The 22,737-nt window shown below is 39.1% G+C and overlaps 1 protein-coding gene across 5 annotated transcripts in view; it reads right to left on the reverse strand.

Moving 5' to 3' along the window:
* The window catches only part of LOC136857318 (uncharacterized), a 93,698-nt gene extending 71,818 nt beyond the window's left edge, over window positions 1-21,880 (reverse strand). For 2 of the 5 annotated variants that reach the window (XM_067135900.2, XM_067135899.2), the window contains exon 1: window positions 21,509-21,646. In XM_067135900.2, the coding sequence (XP_066992001.2) occupies window positions 21,509-21,631 (123 nt within the window). In that variant the 5' untranslated portion in view covers window positions 21,632-21,646. Of the gene's footprint in view, window positions 1-21,504; window positions 21,647-21,796 lie in introns of those variants that run through there. The other 3 variants (XM_067135901.2, XM_067135902.2, XM_067135903.2) reach the window with 3 other exon arrangements.
* Between the last annotated feature and the right edge of the window lie 857 nt (window positions 21,881-22,737).

The raw sequence follows: 22,737 nt of genomic DNA on the forward strand, positions 1-22,737 counted from the left end.
ACCGTATTGACTTACAAAGAAGTCAAATGATATGGAGAAGAAGCAGTCACGATGTATCACCAAGTTAGGCGTGACACATCTACAGTAAACACCAGATCAAAGGAATACGTCGTAATTACCCTCAAAGTGTTAAAGGTACAGTCAAGTGAATCGGTGAGGGAAATATTTCGTATAAATTGTTAAATGTCCGGTCAAGAAGAATTCAAATTCATGCCTAGTTTTTTTTTCAGTTGCAATGTCATTTCATATTCTCATCTGTTTTATCGCAACAAGACCCACTAGTTTTTATATATTATTTAAAGAATATATTTTGTTCTATCAAACGAATTCATAGTTTTATTTCAATGACAGTAAAATATTTTAACCTCAAAACTAAGGGGGAAACCGAACGCCAATCTCCTTTTCCCAGAACTTATATGGTATGTTGTCAAAAGTAAGCTCATTACCCCACACCCTAGAGATAGTCAAGATTCTCATTCTGTTATTGCTGCACTGAGTGGCAGCTGGCGCCCTTCAAATAACGTATGTGTAAGTAAGCAGGTAAGAAGTAAGTGTGAGTCCAGGGTTCGACGATTGTGTATTTTATTTAATGAATGTTAATTTTCATGTTAAATGCAGATATTCAGATTTTTCAAGTTAAATGCAGATTTATATGTTTGTAAATTTAGTCAGTTAGGAAAGTCTCACTATGATACACAGACCAACTTACAAAAAGTTATCAGAAATGGACAATGGAGTTCGCAGAACAACTGTATCGTAACAACGATGACAACTCACAAATTTAGTAATTTCAATGTACATATGCACAAATAAATTTACGAAGGATTTGGCGCAGACCGCACGAGCCAGCTGTAGGACTGCCACCTAGCAATAATCACATCTAATATGAATGGAATTAGTTTTAAATTACGACAGCAGATGGCAGAAGTGATTAAGAATAGACAGACGCCTATAGGCTGCTAACCCTACGTAAGAACACATTTAGAATTTACAAGAACGCCTAAAGGCGTCAAGCCCAATACTCGTGTGACAGCTATTGACGCCTGTAGGCGTCAAACACAGTTAAGGGGTTAAGGCGGAGAGGTCCTAAGGAGGACATTCTAAGAATCATTAATGAACAAGGGGAGTGTGTATGTGAGGATCTTCAAAAGGCAGAAGTATTCAGTCGCAGTATGTAAAGATTGTTGGTTACAAGGATACTGCCCAGGTAGCACTTAGCACAATATAACCACCATACTACGGATGTTATTTTATGCTTAGTTACTGATGTGAAGTGACGAACGGACCACTACTGGAAATATGGGTTAGAAAATGACAAAGTATTTTGTCGTATATCCCACGGACCACTACTGGAAATATGGGATAGAAAATAAATTTTGTTGTATAAACTATCCTAATAAATCACACATTACTGAATTAAAATACATTTCCGAAGCCCCTCGTTTTGTACCATAGAAACTGCAACCTTAAAAGTAATATTACTTCTGATGCTGTAATAATGTAATTAACTTCTTATGTTTTAAGTGAATTGTTGATCTGTTTACTATAACCATGTGCCATCGGCTGCGTGTTTTATTGCGCTCGGTTCTTTTCGCAGTCTTTGTCAGTGCACTTTATCAGTCTTCAGAAAGCACAAACAATAGAGGCTAGAAATAATGACTTGAGTGGTTGAAGGAGCACAATATTTCAGTTTGCGATGACAGGAAGGCGGGATGCCATGCATCTTGTGAAATAAAACCAGCCCAGAACCTAGTTTACGTGGTAGATGAAAGAGCTAGGAGGCATGGGCATGAAGTTGTTCGCCTTCCACCATACCATTGCCATTTTAATGCCTAGAACTGATCTGGGCCCAAGTGAAGGATTATGCACCTGCAAATAACAGACTCTTCAAAGTTTCGAAAGTTGAAAGACTTCTTTGGGAAGCCACAGGCCCTGTAAGTGCAGAAGGCTGGAACAAGGTTGTGAGATGCAATCCGAGATAAATGAAGCTTGGGAGAGGGAAAGTATCACAGATGATTATGTTGGAAGACTTCTCGTTACGGTCAAGCGAGTGAAACCTCAACAGATGACAATGCCAATAATGACTCAGAAAAGAGTGCTATATTCCCTTCATAGGATTTTTTCTTTCCTTAAGAGAAACTCAATACATCAGCAACGCGAGCTCTTCTAGATGGTGAGTAGACATTTAAATCTCACGCGTTTTATCTGTTCAAAAATTGATCTATTTTTATCGTATAGCCTTATCCTAAATGTTATGGTTAATCTTATGAGTCATGTTGCTGCAATGAATAATAGATTCTTGACATATATTTGAATATACAAATTTCCGGTCATGTGTGCCGTGAATCAGCTGTTTGTCCTAGTACTAATTTGGCACCAATGCCTGACTTCCGGTTAACCGTCAAGTCAAAACTCATAGAAACGGAACTATACTCAAAAAGCGAGATTGGATGGGTTGATCAATAATCACTACTGTCACAAGACGTTACTAGAGGCCAGTGAGCCACTCAAGACTAATCTAGGGGCTAATCCTCCCAGACCCACTTTTGCTTGCCCCTAGCCCAATGGTTCTCACTACCTGGAGGCATTTCATAATGCCATGTTCCTATCACTGATTAAAGGTGTTGTCTCTAGCTTGACATAAGTTCTTAAGATGGCACTCTTGCGTACAAAGTTGTCACGTCTTGTGAGCTGCGCCTAGTTACACTCTTAACCTCTCTTTTACAAGCTATATTGTAAAGATTTACTAAACGATATTATACAATATCTGATAACACCCCCAATAGGAAAAAATGTGCAAGTACTTTTTCAGACAAGTTTTCCTGACAAAAGTGTGTAAGGGACCTTGGTCTTCTCACACTTCGTGACTTATCACGTTTTTTACATAACCTGCATAAACACAGAAAGTCTGGGTGATGAAAACTCTTCCTCCTACACACTTTGTGTGCACTGAGAATCTGATCACCACGTCTCAAGTCACAGGATGCCAGCATCCGTTCCCGTGAGATCATTGCATCTGTGCAGAAGAAGTCCTTCCACATTTACTTCTTTCACTTAGAATTGCATCCTGATGTAAACAGAAGCAGCAGCCGAGTCTCAATTACTCGAAAAAGTAAGTTCTCTCGTTAAGGCATGTCGACTTAACCTTATCTAGTTCTGCAGGATGTCTGCACTTCAAATACGACCTTATCTTCTGTAGACTGTATAAGGTTACCAGAGCAACTTTTAACCGGGTCGCTGTTTCCAGTGAAAGGGTACTCACCGCCCTTAAGCAGCATTCACTCTCTTGGATAAGGATTGTGAATATGTTCCCTGGTGTCTATTGTAACCCCTAGATACCTGAAGTGAGACAGAGCAGATAACACAACGTTTACCTCCTTAGGGTACGAACATGCCGAGTGGATTACTCCTCGCTCAGCGCTCTTCACTCCTGTATCTTCACACAGGAAGCTAAGAGATGCAAAACAAACCCATACATTTCAATAGTAGCGTTCATGCCGGCACTTCACTCATCTCTCTTCTCTCCGCTCCTCCCTCAAGAATCAAATCGGTTTGATTTTGGAGCGATGTGCTTCTTGAGCGCTGTTCTGTGATTGGTTGGCTCAAGGCCACGGCCGCCTACTCATAATAGTATCGGCCTGCGTTTCACTGAAGGTAAAATATCCATGTTGAATATTATCTTTATACTCGGTAAATTTAATCTTTCGATGAAGTACAGATTGCTTTATTGAAGTGGAGAATAATATTATATTACTACTGCTTACGTTATTGTAATGACCAGTTCTTCAATGCAAATATGACTGACATGATAGCTGCTGTACTTCCGTGGTTTCATATTGCCTTCAATTCCTTTCAGCAAATATTGAAATGTCTGCATTCTTCTTCTTCTTTTTCTACCGCCCTTTGCCACACCTTGTGGGGCCGCGGATGCGAACCGTATCACACATGTTGACTGACGCTGTTTTACGGATGGATGCCTTTCCTGACGTCAACCTTATGTGGAGGGATGTAATTACTATTGCGTGTTTCGGTGGTAGTTTGTAGTATGGTGTGTTGTCTGAGTATGAAGAGGAGAGTGTTGGAACAAACGCAAATAACCAGTCCCCGAGCCAGAAGAATTAATGTCGCCAATAAAATCTCCAACCCGGCCGGGAATCGAACCCGGGATTCACTAAACCGAAGGGATCAACGTTGGCCATTCAGCTAAGGAGTCGTATACTGAAATGTCTGCATCGACTTTCTTCAATAGTCATGACATTTCTGTGGGTCTTTCTTCACTCCTTGGTATAAATTATGGAATTCACCCAATCTCTGCCTTCTCTTATTAATTGGATGTGCGCTGTATCTTCTGTCAGAACTTGAAATCAAGTACAGTTTGCTTGCTATCATATGTTCATCATCACTTCTGCTACTATACTTAACTATTATGTATGCTATTTTGCTTTACGTCGCACCGACACAGATAGGTCTTATGGCGACGATGGGATAGGGGAGGCCTAGGAATGGGAAGGAAGCGTCCGTGGCCTTAATTAAGGTACAGCCCCAGTATTTGCCTGGTGTGAAAATGGGAAACCGCGGAAAACCATCTTCAGGGCTGCCGACAGTGGGATTCGAACCCACTATCTCCCGGATGCAAGCTCACAGCTGCGCACTCCTAACCGCACGGTCAACTTGCCCAGTACTATTATGTATACAGAGGAGTATGAACATTTTCACTAAACAAAATTACATTTAAAGAACACAACCCTATCTTCTCGTGAATGCTGCACAATCATAACTGGATGGAAAACTTTTCCTCATTAATGAAGAAAGAGCGAGGGTCTCCTACCCGGCATGTACGCCTTTGAATGATGAGTGATGAGTGAAGAGCACTGCTATGAGCACTGAGTGAGGAGTAATCCACTCGGCATGTTCGTACCCTTAGCCTCATTCAGTTGCAATGATTTTTCTTCTGCCCATTCAGTCACTGTTGAAGGCTTGCTTAAGATCTTGACTGAGACAAACATCACGTCATCCACACGTATGTACAGCTTTAAATTTTCTGGTCTTGCTCTAACAATATCTGCTGTAGCTGAACAGAATGGGGCTCCTCGTAGGACTCAGTCTGTTATATGAGTTCCCTATCATTCATTAACGCACCACAGCATGATTATTTTCCAGTTTTAAGGAGTTACCTTGGATACTGCTCCACAAAACAAATGTTCAACATACCTTTTTTTTTTTTAATCAGGTAGCATTTTGCTACACAACCCTTTACCTTGCCCATGCATATTCAATACGATTCACATCGCAGCGAGAGTCTTAACAGCACGGTAAAACTTCACAAACTAGTTTGCGAAGGAGGTTAAGAATCCCACAAGGGAAAACACAGAACGCTATACAAGGCTGCCAACTTAGGAACTTAGGTCAGGTTAATGACAAGACCCTTGCCCAACGACAAGAATACGACAGAATATGAGATACATCCGGGTACTAACAGGACCACTAGTCTAGACTGGTTAGGCCAGGTAGCGACAAGAGCACTGGGCTGGATTGGTTAAAACCAGCTAGTGACAAGCAGGAAGGGTCAGAGTATTAGCCCCCTCCAAAAACTCTAAAAGCAGTTCGTGAAACGTAAAGCAAATAACATTAGCCCCTGGGTTAAAGCTACAAAGCAGCCTCCAGCCCTCCAGTATACCATGACAGAATTGGCTAGAGACAAGACCTCAGAATGTGGTAGCATTGGGCCACACGAGAGCTCCATCGGAGACAACAGAGACAGGAAATTGCTCTTTTCAGAGATCAATTTTAAATATTTCTAGGGACAAATCTCTGGCAGGCATAAAGGAAGGATCTCTGCTCTCGTCTACTTTATATATAATTTCAAATCATTTTTGCACTATTTTCTCCTTCCTAAAAGTACAAACGAGCTAGTCAAGTGTAACCACAACAAATGACCTGCATTGACTGCAAGTGTGTCTATGTAGTACTTAATAAATGTTTATTTTGTTTTACTAAATTGTATTAAGTTTAGGTATGATCCTATATTTTTCATATGAAATGTGTGTAATTCATCTTCAGGATTAAATGTTGGAGCCTTGTCGATTTGTTTTGAATGATAAATATTGTCCATGATAACAGTTTCCAGAAATATTCATTAACAGCTGTTCTCAAAACCATATTTCGGAAATATCACTATAATCTTTCATAGGAAATGGAACGGAAGCAGACCATTCGACACAAACCCCTCCTCACTCCCCGCATGCACTACAACAATTTGCTAAACTTTTTCTAGGGGGATTTTAACTTCACTCTCAAACCGAATCTTTTTCTTTGTATGGCGAATTAACCCACATCATATCTAGAAAAATTCTAGTGTCTCATTTGGCACAAGAAATCATTCCGCATAGCAATAATGTCATTTTTCCATTTTGTTTCCTTTCTGCCGCATTCTTAAGTTTATTAAAAACTAACAGCTTCTAAAAGCCCACAGAGATACGGTTTCACCCTATCGTACTTATCTTTCATAGTTGGTATATAAAACCAGCCGATTACGTGAAAGGAGAATATCGGTGGAATTCCATGCTTATATCCATCTTATAGAAGATCATAATGGGTTTAGGGTAAGTCGAGAGTAGAATTTCCTAATCACTCGTAAATGTTAAAACAAAAATGATAATTTACATAACCTACAAGTCACTACACACAACTTTCTTCAGTGCCACTGCAATTGAACGTGTCTTTTGGTACCTATTCCCGTTCAGGGCTGATAGGAAAGGATGTCTAGTATTATCAACGCAAAGTCTCAACATTGTGGCAGTGTGCTTGAATGTATAGTCTTTTCTTACGTTTTGAGGTCCAGAACTAACGCCAATTAATGCAGTCCTTTTCCGTAGGCCATTTAATTATTTATGAACTCTTGCCAATCACAGTAGTGCTATAAAGAAAGATTTATTTCTGCAAAGTGCATGAGGATATGCAAGAATTGATGTCACAGAAACATCTGGCCTATTTAAGATAAAGCTTTTCTTGTCAATGGTCTCAGATATTTCAATTTCTGTAAAATACTCTCACTGCCCTCTCATTTGTAGACATGATAATAAGCTTTAGGGCTTTTGTCGTGTTATAATAAGAGTTAGGAAATGTTACTCTTTATTTACCCTAAACCCATTATGATCTAACTCTTAGACACTCAGCAAGCCAATCTATCGGCTCAAATGGTATTTGTTGAAACACTCGGCGTGCCGATCTATCGGCTGTGTTCGGATGGCTGTACTAGTACCTTAATAGACTCGCAGATGTCTGGAAAAGACAGCAATAGTAGCTTTTGGATTTGGTTACACTTTTCTCAAGAAAGAGCTGAAAGCTTTAATTTAGAACTTTTTATTTTTGTTTAATGGCGAAGCAAAATCAAAACTGATCATCATGAATCCCAAGTTACCTACGGCGAAAGCGTTAACCGAAGATTCACAAGGCGGATGTCCCCATAAGGCCCGTTATTAACTTCAGAAGTAGTCCGACGTACAAAATATCCCAATTTATTCACAATTTTCTTAAAAAACTTTATTCCTTTCAAGCTAACACGTCAGTTAAAAATTCCCTGGAATTCTGCAATAGAATAAAAAATCTCACGTTACCGAAACATTACACCCTTCACTCCTTTGACATAGTAAATATGTACGCGAATGTACCCGTCAATAAAACCATCGAAATAGTAAAAAACCTTTCCAAATTCAGTAAATTGACTATAGGGGAGATAGAAGAGTATTCAGATCCTCAAGTTTAAATTAAATAATGGCTTCTTTACTCTTAATAACATCATATACCAACAGAAGGGGCTTCCTATGGGGTCACCGGCCTCGGGAATCCTCGCTGATATTTACGTAGATTTCCTCGAATACACTCACATTATAGGTAAAATTAATGGGATCAAACATTGGACTTGGTATGTGGATGATACTTTTATTATCCTGGATTCTCACATTACTGACAACACCGTTCTTGAATTACTTAATAACCTGGATGCACACAAAGTTTACGATAGAATCCGAGAACAACAATTCCCTTAATTATCTCGATTTAACTATTACTCGCAATCAGAATAAAACCATTTCTTTTAATATTTACAGGAAGCCCATTCACACAATAAACACAATCCACCAAACTTCTCTACACCCAGGGACACAGAAGAAGACAGCTTACAAAAGTATGATTTTCAGAGTTCTTAATGTTCCTAAGAATTTTAGAAAGGAAATCAACACCATTTATGCAATAGCCGAAGGAAATGGTTTCAGTAAAGCTTTCGTGAATAAAATTTTCAATAAATTTAGAAATAAACCCAAGACTACCTTAGAAAAACAATCTTCCCATAAAGAGAAGTTCACCACATTTACCTTTAATAATAATAATATATATATATATATATCCTATTTCAAACATCTTTAAAAAACACAAGTTAAAAGTAGCTTTCAAGACCGTTCACACCAATACATTCTCAGAATTGTCCTGCGAATTAATTTAGTCGGAACATTTGTTTATATAATGAGCTTCCTTCCGTTCTTACTCAGAGCTTTAATTGGCAAATCACGTACGTCTGACAACTACTTCTGCTTCAGAATATTCAAAACACTTTGCTTCAAGACTGGTAGCCACAAGTTCTAACCATCACCTGCCCCCACAATTTGATCTTAATCCATTAGTGCTCAGAATTATTTTTATTTTGTAGTTTATTGTAGTTGATAATATTGTTGTAATGATTACATGTATTATCAAGAAAATAATTTCTGAAAAATTTGACATTGGTACACCGAGAAATTTAATGGTAACTAAAGTTGCCAGTGAACACTGGTTTATCACTTGAATAAATGAATGGAAAATTAATTCCCATAACTTCGTTTTACGTATGCAAAATGTTACTATAATAGAATGCATATTTTAGCCTGAATCAATGTAAAGCCAAGTTTTATAGGTTATTAAACAAATTTCTGAAATCAATAAAAAGGAACCTATGAGCATCGTGTAAATCATATACCAGTAGTTATGTTTTCTGTGAACAAAATCAAATTATTGAATACCGTACTGGAATCAATGAAAACTAAACTGAAACACATATTTCAGTTATCCTTAACAGTCAGAATTTATGAAAATTGAGAAAGCAATCTGGACGAAGTTGCACTTGACACTTAGCGCATAAGTACACAGTGCGATTTTGGCATAGTTTAATCTATGAAACTTAGATTCCCCCTTCACTACAAAATGATCTTTTCGATCTTTCCTTACAGCATTCAGTGCAGTCTGAAATGATTGAAATGAAGGTCCAGGTCTCAATTTTGGCGTACCAGGGGCAGCCAGAAGTTGCAATACCACTCGTTTTCTCTTTCACATTTTTGAAGTAGAGCTTGCTATGAGATCTAGTAGTTCCTTTGTGAATAAATACTGGAATGCTTGTAATGGTGACGTCAGGCTATTTTTCAGAAAATCCTTTGTTGAAGCTTCATAAGGATTCTCACATTTAGGCAAATTGTAGTCCATTTTTCTTGTTATCTCCCAAAAAATTAATGACGACAACCTTTTTCGCAGGTTTTCCGGAATGTTTTGATGTCAATGGTCTTTCCTCTACCTCCAACTCCACCCCTTCCACATCATCACAATCATCAGTTTCGGGATCATCAAATCCAACGACAGCCTTGGCTTGTAGAATTCTGCCACGCAGGTGGGAGGCATCTCCTACGTCGTCAGAAAAATCTGAATCGTCCATGTCAGCATTTGCAGCTTCATATGGAGGAATTATACCTACTGACTTTAAGCACCTGGGCCTCAAAAGAATTGATAATCTCATCGGCAAAGCTATAGAAAAAAGCACCCACGGTTTAGTAACATGAGCAATCTCCTTACTATATTTTTACCGTCATTAACAATAGAACATATCTCAATAAGACAGAATGGAAGAGGCTCGCCAGCAGTACCCGAGAAACTGGAACTGTTAGATTATGATACCAAATCTTACAATTAATTGAATGGTAGTATTGTGGTAGAACCTCTATGATATTGTGTAATTTTAATTGTCTGCATCTGATTTTCCTGTGTGACATTACCAATATACAACCTCCAAAATATCGTTGTGGGGTACCTTCTATGACTGCTTCGTTGGTCGATTTCTGTACCACTGCCATTGAACAAATGACTATGTATGAGAGTTGTTATTCTGACATTTCACATCAGCTGTTTACCTTTATGTTAGCAGTGGAAAGAACTATCAGACTCTAAAATCTATCATTCAAAAACAGCATCAACAGATCACACCCCAGAGCAGGGTCGATTCTCAGGAAGTATCAAGCACTCAAGTGCTGTGCCTACAAATTTTATTGAATGCAAGATATATCGCAGAAAGTTTACAAAGAGGGGCATTAACATATACATAGCAAGAACTCACGAGTCAGTATCTCAGGACTCATCATTTGTAGATAATGAACAATGGCACATTAATTTAGGAATTCCTCAGGCATCTCAAAATCTTCACCCAAGTTTATCAGCTAGCCACACTGCAAATTCTTCAAATCAGACATTTGACAATATAAATTCAGTGTCCGCACTGCGGATGTCATTACTCCAGTTCCCACGGGGTCAAAATTCTCATCAGCAGAGTTCGTGATATTCACCATCAAATTTTAGTCTCCAGAAATAGACAGCAGGTTGCTCCCCCTCAAAATGTCTAAAAATTCACTCAAGAAAGTGACCATCATCACGGAAATACTACCAGTACAAGAAAAATAAATCACAGAACCAAAGGAAATATAAGCAGACAACCAATCTTGAACGGGCAACAAAACTGGACCGAATTAAACTCAGCGAAAGATACAAATATCAGCTTACTCAGTACTACTATTATAATCAGGGCAGAAAGGCTATTAGATCTGTTTTAAATTCTAATGGCAAAAATTGTAAAATTCCTTCCGATGAAATATTCCACAATTTCTCTGAAATTGTCAGGCAACCTAATGACATGATTCGATCCAAACACCCTTCTCATACAAGTGATATTGATCGGGAACAATATGACACTAAGCCCAGATGAATTCAAATTTGCTGTTAATCATATAGCCATAGACACATCACCCGGTCCAGACCCCGCCCTCATCACAGTTATCAAAGACAGTAATGCAGTCGACATAATATATCTCATTGTCACACGTATTTTGAAAACTGGGGTTGTACCTTCTATCTTCAAAAAGCCCAGGACTGTTCTAATCCATAAAGGTGGAGATACACTCAATATTAAGAACTGAGATCTTTCACAATCTGTTAAATGATAAGAATAACTGAGCGGGTTCTTGACAGGCGTCTTTGCGAACACGTTTTAAACCCCAATCAACGAGGATTTACCAACTCTGGAACGCACGTCAACACTGCGATACTAGACTCTTCTCCATGAAGCCAAAAAATAAACAAGCCAATCTGACTACTACATTCTTATATACAGAAAGCCTTTGACAATGTTGGTTATGCTCATTTAATAATACGTTTATTGCAGCCAATGGCCATAGAGAAACTTACATACTGTATATAAGTAGATGTTACAAATTACAATTTAATTTGGATAATTGTCAGTCTGCACAGTATTAACTCTTCCGAGCAGAATTTCTTAAGCGACACATGCCGGTTCTCACAAAATTGCACCTGGTATCGATCACATAACTTGCCACACAAGGAACAACTACAGTCTTCACATGGTTCATGGAATCGATCCGTGCAACAGACTTTGAAGTGAAAGCCGTGGATCGCGAACCTTGTCACAAGGTGCCTCAGCTCGTGGTTCGCTTCCTTCCAGCCATTTGTCATCGTGTCTGTGCTGCAGAAGTCAATCCAGATGTCTTTTTCCTCTGGTGTTCGGAGACTATTTCTTCGTAAGCTGGTGTGGATGGCAGTCCAAGCTGTAGGCGAAGATCTTCCAAAAGCAACGTTTCGCTGCACAACTCTTAGATCAATCTGGATGGGGAAAATTTGGAGACGCCGAGGACTCTACATATATGTGGCCTTAACATTTTCGATGTCCTTCAAGTTCGCTTTTGTGAGGCATTCCCAGATTAACTGTAACCCATACGTAGCTACGGGTATGACCTTAAATTTAAATAATTCCGTCGCTGTTCGGAGTGAAATCTTCCATATATGTCTGATATTTATTGCAATCAGAGATGCGGCCACTCTTTCATGCTCATTTAAATGATACACTAAAGTCGTTACCAATTCCAACCAAACTTGTGAACTTAAATCATGAATCTGCAAACAGGAAATGTCACACAAATTCAGACGCAGGAATTCAAAACAAAACCTCTCTTAATAAGCAGGGGACTTATGCAAGGTTCTCCTGTCGCCAATCCTGCTTAATCTCGCCATCAATCATATTCTGGATGACCTTAGCGAAACGTCTATATCTACCCAATTTGGCTTTCAATTGAGTCCAGATCATGAAGTCCTAACGGTAGTAAGTTTTGCTGAAGATGTAATTATTGTTGGAAAAGATTCTGAGTCAGCTTTCTTACTTGCTCACGCAGCCATACGTCAGTTACAAGAAACTGGACTTTACATCAATCCTGGAATATGCATCAACCATGGTCACCTATCAGAAGAAAAACTATTCACAGCAGATGAAAAACAGATACCGTCTGAAGAAAGGAGAATCTATAAAGTATTTACGTGTGAATTTCTCCAATGGAATTACTTTCCAGCCCATCGATGTCCTAAATAAGCTCAAAACTCCACCTTAGTGCTCCTGATTTCTTCACCGCTTTTGCATTCCGATCAAAAACTTGTAATCATAAACACTTCAATCTGTCCCAGTTTGGTATTTAAATTTCAGGTACCAGACAGTACCCCCCCCCACAAAAGATTCCAATCAAATTTATGACACATATTATGGTTAGGGGAGCATTAAAGGAAATTTTGCAACTTCCCATGAATGTCCCAAATGATATGATATATATATACACTGGAATTAAATTTAAAGGTCTGGGTTTATGTTGTGCATCATGAGAAATATATCTGCAACATATTACTGCATGCAAAATTTTGAAATCTTCCAATAACTTATTTACACTCAACGAGAAACTTATGTCAAGAAATCAGCATGAGCCTTGCTGCATTGAATGTAGCAGAAACAGAATCTATTCAAGACAAAAGGCATGGTTTTGTAGATACAAAGAAAGTTTGACTTGAATTGAGAAGAGTTTTTGACAACTGGAGCAAGAAAGAGCATAAAGGCAAAGGTGTAGTCCTATTTAAATAGTATACTCCAGCAAATACATGGATTTGTGATCATAAAGGATTGTCTCGCAGTAAATGGCATGATGCAATAAAAATGAATGCCAATGTCTCTGCTGTGCGTACTGTATCTGGCAGATCCCACGGCAACAGCAGCCTGTAGGCGTTGCCACAGAGTTCGAAACTCTTCCACATGTCCTGGGAGCATGTCCACATGGTGATTTACTTCGCACCTCACGCCATAATGTAGCTAGATCAATGATAGCTAACGCTTTGAGAGGACGTTATAATGTTTATGAAGAAGTACATGGTCTCTCCAACAAAGAAGGCAACCGACGCATTGACATAATTGCTTTTAAGCCATCCTGTTCTGAAGGTTTCATCAGTGATCCAACAATTAAATTTGAGACCAATGAAAACCAGCCAGAAGAGGTCGATGCGGAAAAAAGAATTTATGAAGAAACGGTGGGCTTCTATAAGCAAAAGTATAAGCTGTCATCCATTTCTGTAATCGGCTTGATGTTAGGTGCTCACGGAACCATACCTAAATTTTTGTCAACTTCTGCAATACGTTCGAAATGAACAGAGATTTCATCTATAACATTGCCTTTACCACACTCAAGAAGTCCATCATAATCTTCAGGAACCATGCTTGCAACCTCAAATAAATGACATGCCTCACTCTTTTGCCTACACTCAACCTCATTCTCTACTGTATCTATATCCATTATTGTCGTTGAGGTACTCTTTGTTCTTGAGCAACCTGCAGCTGTTTCAGGAAGACTGTATAATAATAATAATAATGTCAAGCTTCTATAATAACTAGAATACTATAATAAAGGCTGCTTCGGGTGATTGAAATAGCACAATCTCTCAAGTGAGATTAGAAAACACTAGCCTAATGCCCAGTTTCTGGAACGTGAGATATCGAACCTATAGCAGTATCAAATGGTTAACTTGTCTTTTAGCGCTGCACGAACGTAAGATACGCCTATCTGTTTGATAAATCGCTTGCTAACTTAAGAGGGCCCTGAGCAGGAGATATCTAATTGTTAACTTGGTGGGCCCATGTGCAGTACTTCAGTATTAGCAGCTAACATTGTGTTTGTTAAAATTTTCTATGGTTTTCTCATCTTCCGACGAAGGAATTGTAGAAATGGTCAATATTCTAGAACGACCACGTTCATCGTCTGCCTAATGTTCTAATGAAGTATGGTGAAAAGGAATTAAAAGACAGATTGAGGCTAAACAAAAATGTCATAGGTTTAGTACAGGTTACAGGCGACAATTTGCGTCCTGTGACAAATAATTTTCCATTGTCCCCCGATATTAAGATACCATTTAAGACTCAGTACTACTAAGTCATATTCGTATCAGACTGTATTCGTGTCTATAAAAGCACTGGTACCAATAACTGAGTTAACATGTATCATAGTAGGCCTACTGCAGGCCAACTTGCATTGGCAGTGAGCATATACTTTTATCGTGGGATTGTTTTTAATTAACGATATTACATTAAAAGGAACTAAAGGTTATATAAATATGTTAATTACCCGAGATATATCGTACTGTGATCAAACAATGTTCATATTTTGGAATAACAGGGAAAAGGTACGGTATACTTTTTTTTTTGCTAGGGGCTTTATGTCGCACTGACACAGATAGGTCTTATGGCGACGATGGGATAGGAAAGGCCTAGGAGTTGGAAGGAAGCGGCCATGGCCTTAATTAAGGTACAGCCCCAGCATTCGCCTGGTGTGAAAATGGGAAACCACGGAAAACCATCTTCAGGGCTGCCGATAGTGGGATTCAAACCTATCTCCCGGATGCAAGCTCACAGCCGCGCGCCTCTACGCGCACGGCCAACTCGCCCGGTGACACTATACTTATAAAGGCTCAGTGCAAACTAGATCGTGCGGGACATGTCCTATTTGTGTGCATATTTCATTAGAAATCCCCATGTCAAATTCTTCAGACAGTCCTTAAACACTATGAAACAGACACCCACATATGCAAGAACTAGTCAAATACCAATTTCTCGCTGCATAGCAGAGGAGGTAACAGGAGCTGCACAGAAAGCTCAAATGCGATGCATTACTAGTGCGTATGCACCGGACAATCTAGTGATCTCATTTAATGCACAAAAACAAAACAGTACATGGGGTGGCATTTAGTGTGCATTTATGAAACTTGATCACCGAGCCAATAGTTGACAGTTTGATAAGTTAGCTGCTATTCCACTGTGAACCGCAGTGAAGATTTATAGAGTCAACAGCTGTAACAGAAAGATACCTCACCATTCCAGAAACTGGACATAGTAGTAAATGTGGTCCCTACCTAGACACCTGAAAATTTAAATCTACTGCTCAGAACCAAACAGTCTATACAAAATACACATTGAATCACTTCTTCCATCATGGCAGAAGCTGAAAATCCCTTGCATTGGGACATTCCTAGCAACACAAAGACAAATTATATTCACGATAAGTACCTGTACCTCTAACATTAGCTTGTACCCAATTACATACACATAGTAGTATAATTGAATGGGTGAAAACCATAACGGTATAAGTAACATTTTGGTCATTCAGAGAAAAAGACATTTAAACATCTTCAACACTCATATAAAGCATGGTATTTGTAGTTATACCACCCATCACTAGAGCGCAGAATATTACCGCTATCACTTGTATCCCCTGGTTGGTGAAAGGATACATCCTCCTGGAGTTACATCCTGCACTTAACTCATTTTTTAAAGAAATGTCACTTATACCGTTATGGTTTTCACCCATTCAATTGTGCATGAAATGTACAAGTACAAAATTTAACACTGACAAGAGTACTTTGGATCACATTTCACTATACTCTGTGATGGAGATCATTCTTTTGTTGGCACAAAGGGGTACGTGAACGAATTGTATCCATGAAATGTCATTCTAATTTTTATCCTAAATAGAAGATAATTGCTTTTATGCAAAATAGAGAGGGGAGAAATTCAGTATACACAGCAGTAAGGGGCAGAAGTTCAATAACTACAACAATTCTTCAGCGCACACATGTAGGCGGGATTTCTATGTCATTCGTTTGTCTCTCGCTGATTTCTCGCAATGGTCATGTTCGTGCGGTGGACAGGGATGCCAACTGTTGATCTTAACTAGTCACACATTGTTAGGTGCTTATGAATTTACGAACCTCGTACGATAATAGCACCAGTGACAAAGCCATTGGTCTGGATTGGTTAGGTTCGGTGAGTGACTAAGCCATTGGACAAAGAACAAGAAAAGGGGGTCTGGGGACATAAGCCCCCAGGTTAGGGCCGCAAAGCAGCTGTTAGGCCTCTAGCATTTCGTATGGTGATAGCAGCTAGTGAAAAAGCCAATGGTCTGGATTGGTTAAGTCTGCAGTGACAAAAGCCATTGGTCTCGACAGACAGGGACCCACCCACCGTCTCCCAGAAGTACTTTTACAATCTAATACAATTTATCCTGCGCTATTGTTCATCGTTTAACTACGCAGCAGCATTTCCATTGACTGAGACACAATCGGATGTGACGTCACTCTCAGCAATCACGCTTAACTACACAGCAGCACTTCCATTGGCTGAGACAATTGGATATGACGTCACTCCGAGCAATCAAGTAAAATGAATTCCGTTACGGGTATGATGCGCAAAGGTATCACCCAAATATCACTATAAAATTTGTCACAAATGGAACATAATTGATTTTACACATATCAAGTGAAAAATCCCCGGCAAATTAAGAAATACCGTCGTTATTTGAGAAATATGAAAACATATTTAAGGCTTGTACACAGGACTGGTTTATGTCGTACTACGTTGCTGGTGCCGTCTTTTGTTACTTTCTTCAGGTCCAGGGCTAGCACCGTGGAATGGGAGGGCTATGTCTGGATTCTCATTATCTTTGTCCATTCGCTGCTGGTGCCGTCTTTTGTTACTTTATTCAGGTCCAGGGCTAGCACCGTGGAATGGGAGTGCTATGTCTGTAGATTCTCATTATCTTTGGCCAGTACAAACAGCAAAATGGAGGTCAAAAAAAAAAAAGCATGATACCTGGACCAATAAATATTTTTATTTCTGTTCGAACGAAATCGCTAGTCCACTGAATTTTTCTTATGTACCGGTACATTGGCCATATCATTTTGTCGCCTATTAAATATTGCATATCGCGATACAATTCATGAAATGATGTCATTGACAAGTGAAGAATGAAACGAAAGCAAAGAACTTCAGTGAACACAGATATCACACACGAAATTGTTCAAAGTGTAAGACAAAAGACATACGTGTGTCACTGTGAGCACAACACCAAATGTACTTGTAAAGTAGTAGAGTACGTATTAATATTCTCCAAAAAACATATATTTCTTAATTTGCCAGGGATTTTTCACTTGAAATGTGTAAAAGTAATTATTATGTTCCATTTGTGACAAATTTTATAGTGATATTTAGGTGATACCAATGCGCACTATACCCTCCGTTACCCACCCGTGTACAATAAAAACACAACTAAATGCAATCGCTTTGTCACAAGCTGCTATCACCATACAAAACGCTAGAGGCCTAACAAGGGGCTTACGCCCCCAGACCCCCTTTGCTTGATCTTAGCCAAATGGCTTTGTCACTAAGCGGACATAACAAATCCAGACCAATGTTCAAGTAACTTTTGTGTGTGAAGCCTTTGCTCACTTCTTTGCTTGATGTTACTCAGTGGGGCAAGTTGTTGACCTGTGCCCCTAACTCATTAATATAATTATTGGTCCAGGGATCTACAGTGGATTTTTCTATCAACAAAAACCATTGTGTTATTTACAACTAGCTGATGTACTCTTGCTTCGCTATGGAATTCTACATTGTATACAGAATTCTAAGTTAGATAGCGTATAACTTAACATCCTGCAGCCAAAAGTTTTTAACATTATAAGGAAGTGAAAATAATGCAAATCTTCCATGGAATTCCTTTTAGAGGAGATATGTGTTCATTGCAATGTCTAGGAACTCACCACCCTGCTCCCAGAAGTAAATTTACTTTTATAACCTAATAAAGAGCAGCAGCCGCCATCGTCCATGGCTAAAGTAGCTTCTTGCATTCTCATTGGTCAAATAATGAAATGTGATGTCATTGCCATCAATGCTTGTAAATACATTGCGTTACCAACCTTGGCTGAATAAAAGCACAAACAAAAAAACACCATGTAAAATAACAATGCAGCTTGTAACCGTCCAGACCAATGGTCTAGTCCAGATCCTATCCTAACCGTCCGCACAGCAGGAACCAGTCCAGACCAATCGCATTTCCACACGAAACTAGGGGCTCGCACCTTCTAACCATCCAGACCAATGGTCTTGTCCAGATCTTATCCTAACCGTCAGCACAGCAAGAACCAGTCCAGACCAATCGTGTAACAATAATCACCACCACCAGCTATCGACGCACCTCCCTCATTAGTTCCTCAGTATAGAGGTTGGCAGCTCTGAGCACCGTTTCACAACATCCTTAACGAGAAGACCGCGAGCGTGTAAACAAACGACAGTCGTTCCACGCGCAGCTGAATGTAGCGAGTACTGGGCTGCGAAAAGTAATTATTTCTAGGTTAGGTAGTGTACATGTTGTGAGAAACATTGTATTAAATCTTAATGTTACCCTAGAAATGCAACAGAGAGGTAACCAAACCTCTTTTCTCATATGAAGACTGGGTTAGGGAAATTTCATTGTAATGGTAGGCCCACAAGCCTACCATCAGTCACAATCAGGTTTGGAACAGAACAGTACTACGCTGCCGATCTAACAGTCCGAAGTTCCATAGCTGGAATGACCAAGCCGCAGACAGCCATGATATGTGAACAGACTGTCTTTTTTCCGTGGGGCGGATAGTGGAGAGTTTCAGGGCAAAAGCTATGCCCTTTTACTACTTTTTCCTCCAAGCCAGAGGAGAAACCCCCTCTTCACTGCTAATACTAACCATCCAGACCAATCGCCTTGTCTAGATCCTATCCTAACCGTATACGAAACTACAGCCCTAGGACCGCTTCAATCATTAGTCCAGCCCGGGGACCACCCACATGTGGCGACTGTCGTTTGTTTAGTCGCTCGCGGCCTACTCGGAAAGGATGTTCTCTAGCAGTGCTCAGTGCTGCCAACCTCTGTACTTAGGAACTATGCTTGCTCTGATAGCTGGTGGTGGTGATTATTAGATTCTTGCCCCTGGATGGAAGACGATTCGTCTGAACGGTTAGGATTCATGCCGTGAACAAGACCATTGGTCTGGATAGTTAGGATTCTTGCCGTGGACAAGACCATTGGTCTGGACGGTTAGAAGCCGCGAAGGGACGTTAGGCCCCTAGTTTCGTGAGGAAAGACAATTGGTCTGGACAGTTAGGATTCTTGCAGTGGACAAGACCATTGGTCTGAACGGTTAGAAGCCGTGAAGCGGCCCTAGGCTTCTAGTTTGATGAGCGCAGCCACTTGCGCTTTTATTGGAACGCATTATGATTTAAGTTCCTTCACCGGAAGATCACGTGCCACTTTACATTGGCCAACAGGAATACAAGGAGCTACTTGAGAAATTAATATGGAGTGTAATCTTAATTAGGTTATAAAAGTAAATGTATTTCTTGGGACGGGATAGTGCGTTCCTGGACATCGCAATGAACACATCTCCCCTCTCAGATGCTCTCCAAGTAAGATTGCATATTTCCACTCTCTTATAACATTACAAATGTAGTGGCCCCGGGGCTGGATTAATACCCCGCTTCACGGCTTCCAACCATCCAGACCAATTGTCTTGTTCAGATCCTATCCTAATCCTAACCATTCGCATGGCAAGAACAATCAAAGCATAGCTCCTAAGTAGAGGCTGGCAGCACTGAGCACTGCTGCAGAACATCCTTTCTGAGAATGCCACGAGTAAACAAACGTCATTACGCGTCTGTGTGAATGGTGGCCCACGGGCTGAACGAGTAATCCCTTTGGTTGATTCCTCAATGCCTCCACTTGAAGATCCAAAGTATACTGCCCTTACATCTTACCAAGACAATATTGACCTTAACCATACAATGATACTCGAGAAGATATGATACTGGCCTCACCCAAAGATACTGTACTATAGACCAAAACACGAAAAGTTACCACTAAATATTCTATTAACACTACAAAAAGACTAAAGATGCTTCAAATGTAATATTTCAAAATTACTCAATATCTCCAGATTTATTACATGTTATAAATTTCATGATTTTGGTGTGTAATAAATAGTATGAAGTATTGAATAAGTGGACCCTCAAGGGAATTCTTTCGCTCATTGGAGTCTCCCGATTTGTTAAAAACAAAAAACATGCCCATTCAACCATTGCATTAATAAGGTAATTTCATCCAATGGATCGTGACCAACAAATACCATTAAAACGTAAGATAGGTAAACAAATGCTACCAAACGTTTCAAAACCAAAATGTACCACATAATAACGTACGGAAAACGTCAAAAACGCATCTGAAAACTTTAGCATTCTCAAACACTAGTACGGGAATTGATACCGATTTAACCATTTTTAAGAACCCCGAAATTACGCTGCATATTTTGACGTTCCACATAAATTATTTATAAAAATTCCACATTCATGGCCACCAATAAGCAATGAATTTGTTTTCGTACTACGATTAAAGCAGTTCACAAAAGACAGGTGGATCTTCACATAAGTCGAAAACCAGTACATTATCAAACCCGTAGATCACCGTTGAACAATCCTATCAATAACATACCAATACCAGTAACACAAAAGCTGCCTTCCACCAAACGAGGATAATAAAAAAAATTAAACACCCGCCCACGTGGGATAACAAAGAAAAAACAAGAAAATGTCACAAATATAGGTCGAATAATTATTTAAACTCTTCCAACAAGCGAAACTTTACGAAAGACGACAATGATATTCATGCAAAGATCTGAATCAGACAACAAGTAGCTGAAAGCCGGGTGTACGATTTAAAACTTACACTGTCCGATGAGAGTATAGAACTTGATTAACAATCGATATAGCTTTGACCTCAACGAAGTGCTTGCATTAAACATTAAAGCAAACCTGCCAAGACTAAATAGCCATTAAACCACGAAATAGTTGCTCAAACTCTGTTAGCATCACATTACAAAACTCCACCTACCATTCGAAATTACCAAACTAAGTCGGCCTTTGTTATCAGATTGACATTATCCACAAGAAATGAAAACTCAATAATGTTTAAACATACGTACCTACCACACACCAACGATCCGACGCAATTAAACAGCAAAAATGTAAAAACTTCTCGGGAAGCAAGACATGGAAGCTACCAACGAAGTCCGCGAACAAGCTTACGCTAGCAAAAAAAGCGCGCAACATGCAATATAGGTTAGGTACGCCATTCCAAATTCAACCGTTAACTCAGAAAATAGAGCCGGTTGAAAATATTTTATCAATAACTAACATCAAACAATCCTTCCTGCTACAGTTAAATAAAAACTACCAGATTAAAATAAAACAACTCAAATATTTTAAAATAATTACCTGCTAAAAGGTAGTCACCACAAAGCCGCAAATGAAAGCTAAACACTTGTAGGGCGCCGAAACAAGTATAGTTCAGAAACGGAAGTGTTAGGCGTGTTGCTCAACAATCGATTATGTTTCTGTATTTCAAACCAAATTCGAAGGCATTACATTAAATAATACAAGTCTCATAAACAAAATCAGTTTATTAATTTAAAATTAATGCAGTTTCAAAAATGAATCACATAAACTACCGTATTTAGTATTTTTTAAATTCTGTATTGAAAAATCCTTCAGGCAAATTTAGTTAAACTGAACGCGCTCAGGATATTAAACGCATATTTTTGGTGTATTGATGAATTTACAAAAGTATATATAGAAAATGTTTCCTTTCTCCAGGAAATAAAATTTATCATAGTTAAACTATTACCCATTTTTCACTGTTTCACATTAAGTGTTCCGCAATGCTCCGCCCAATAGGGGAATGGGGGGAAATGCACACCTGCTGTTACCGACAGCGACAGGTTTGCGTTCCAATTTAAAGCTGTAGGGCTGTTAGGATTAGAATTTTAGAAGGAAATTGTAACAAAAAAGAAGAGCACCCTTATATGAAAGATAATTTGAATATTAAAATATACTCTATTTCACCACTCTTTTACTTAATATGAAGAAGGCTACTCTCCTAAAACTTTGGAATGTTATTGGGAACGTCAAGCTGCTGTACGTACTGCTGAAATCTTGATTATTATTATTATTATTATTATTATTATTATTATTATTATTAAAATCAAACAGTCGTATCAGCACACGACATGATCCAACCTCCTTGAATTTGCATTGGAATAAAAGATTATGTAAGAATGATGTAGTTACGGCATCATTTTGGAAACATATTAAACCAAAAGTGTAGTATCCTAACACATTTCCCTTTGAAATTGACAATGGTTGCAAGAGACCTGTTG

The sequence above is a fragment of the Anabrus simplex genome, chromosome 1 (assembly GCF_040414725.1).
Source record: "Anabrus simplex isolate iqAnaSimp1 chromosome 1, ASM4041472v1, whole genome shotgun sequence".
Classification (NCBI taxonomy): Eukaryota; Metazoa; Arthropoda; class Insecta; order Orthoptera; family Tettigoniidae; genus Anabrus; species Anabrus simplex.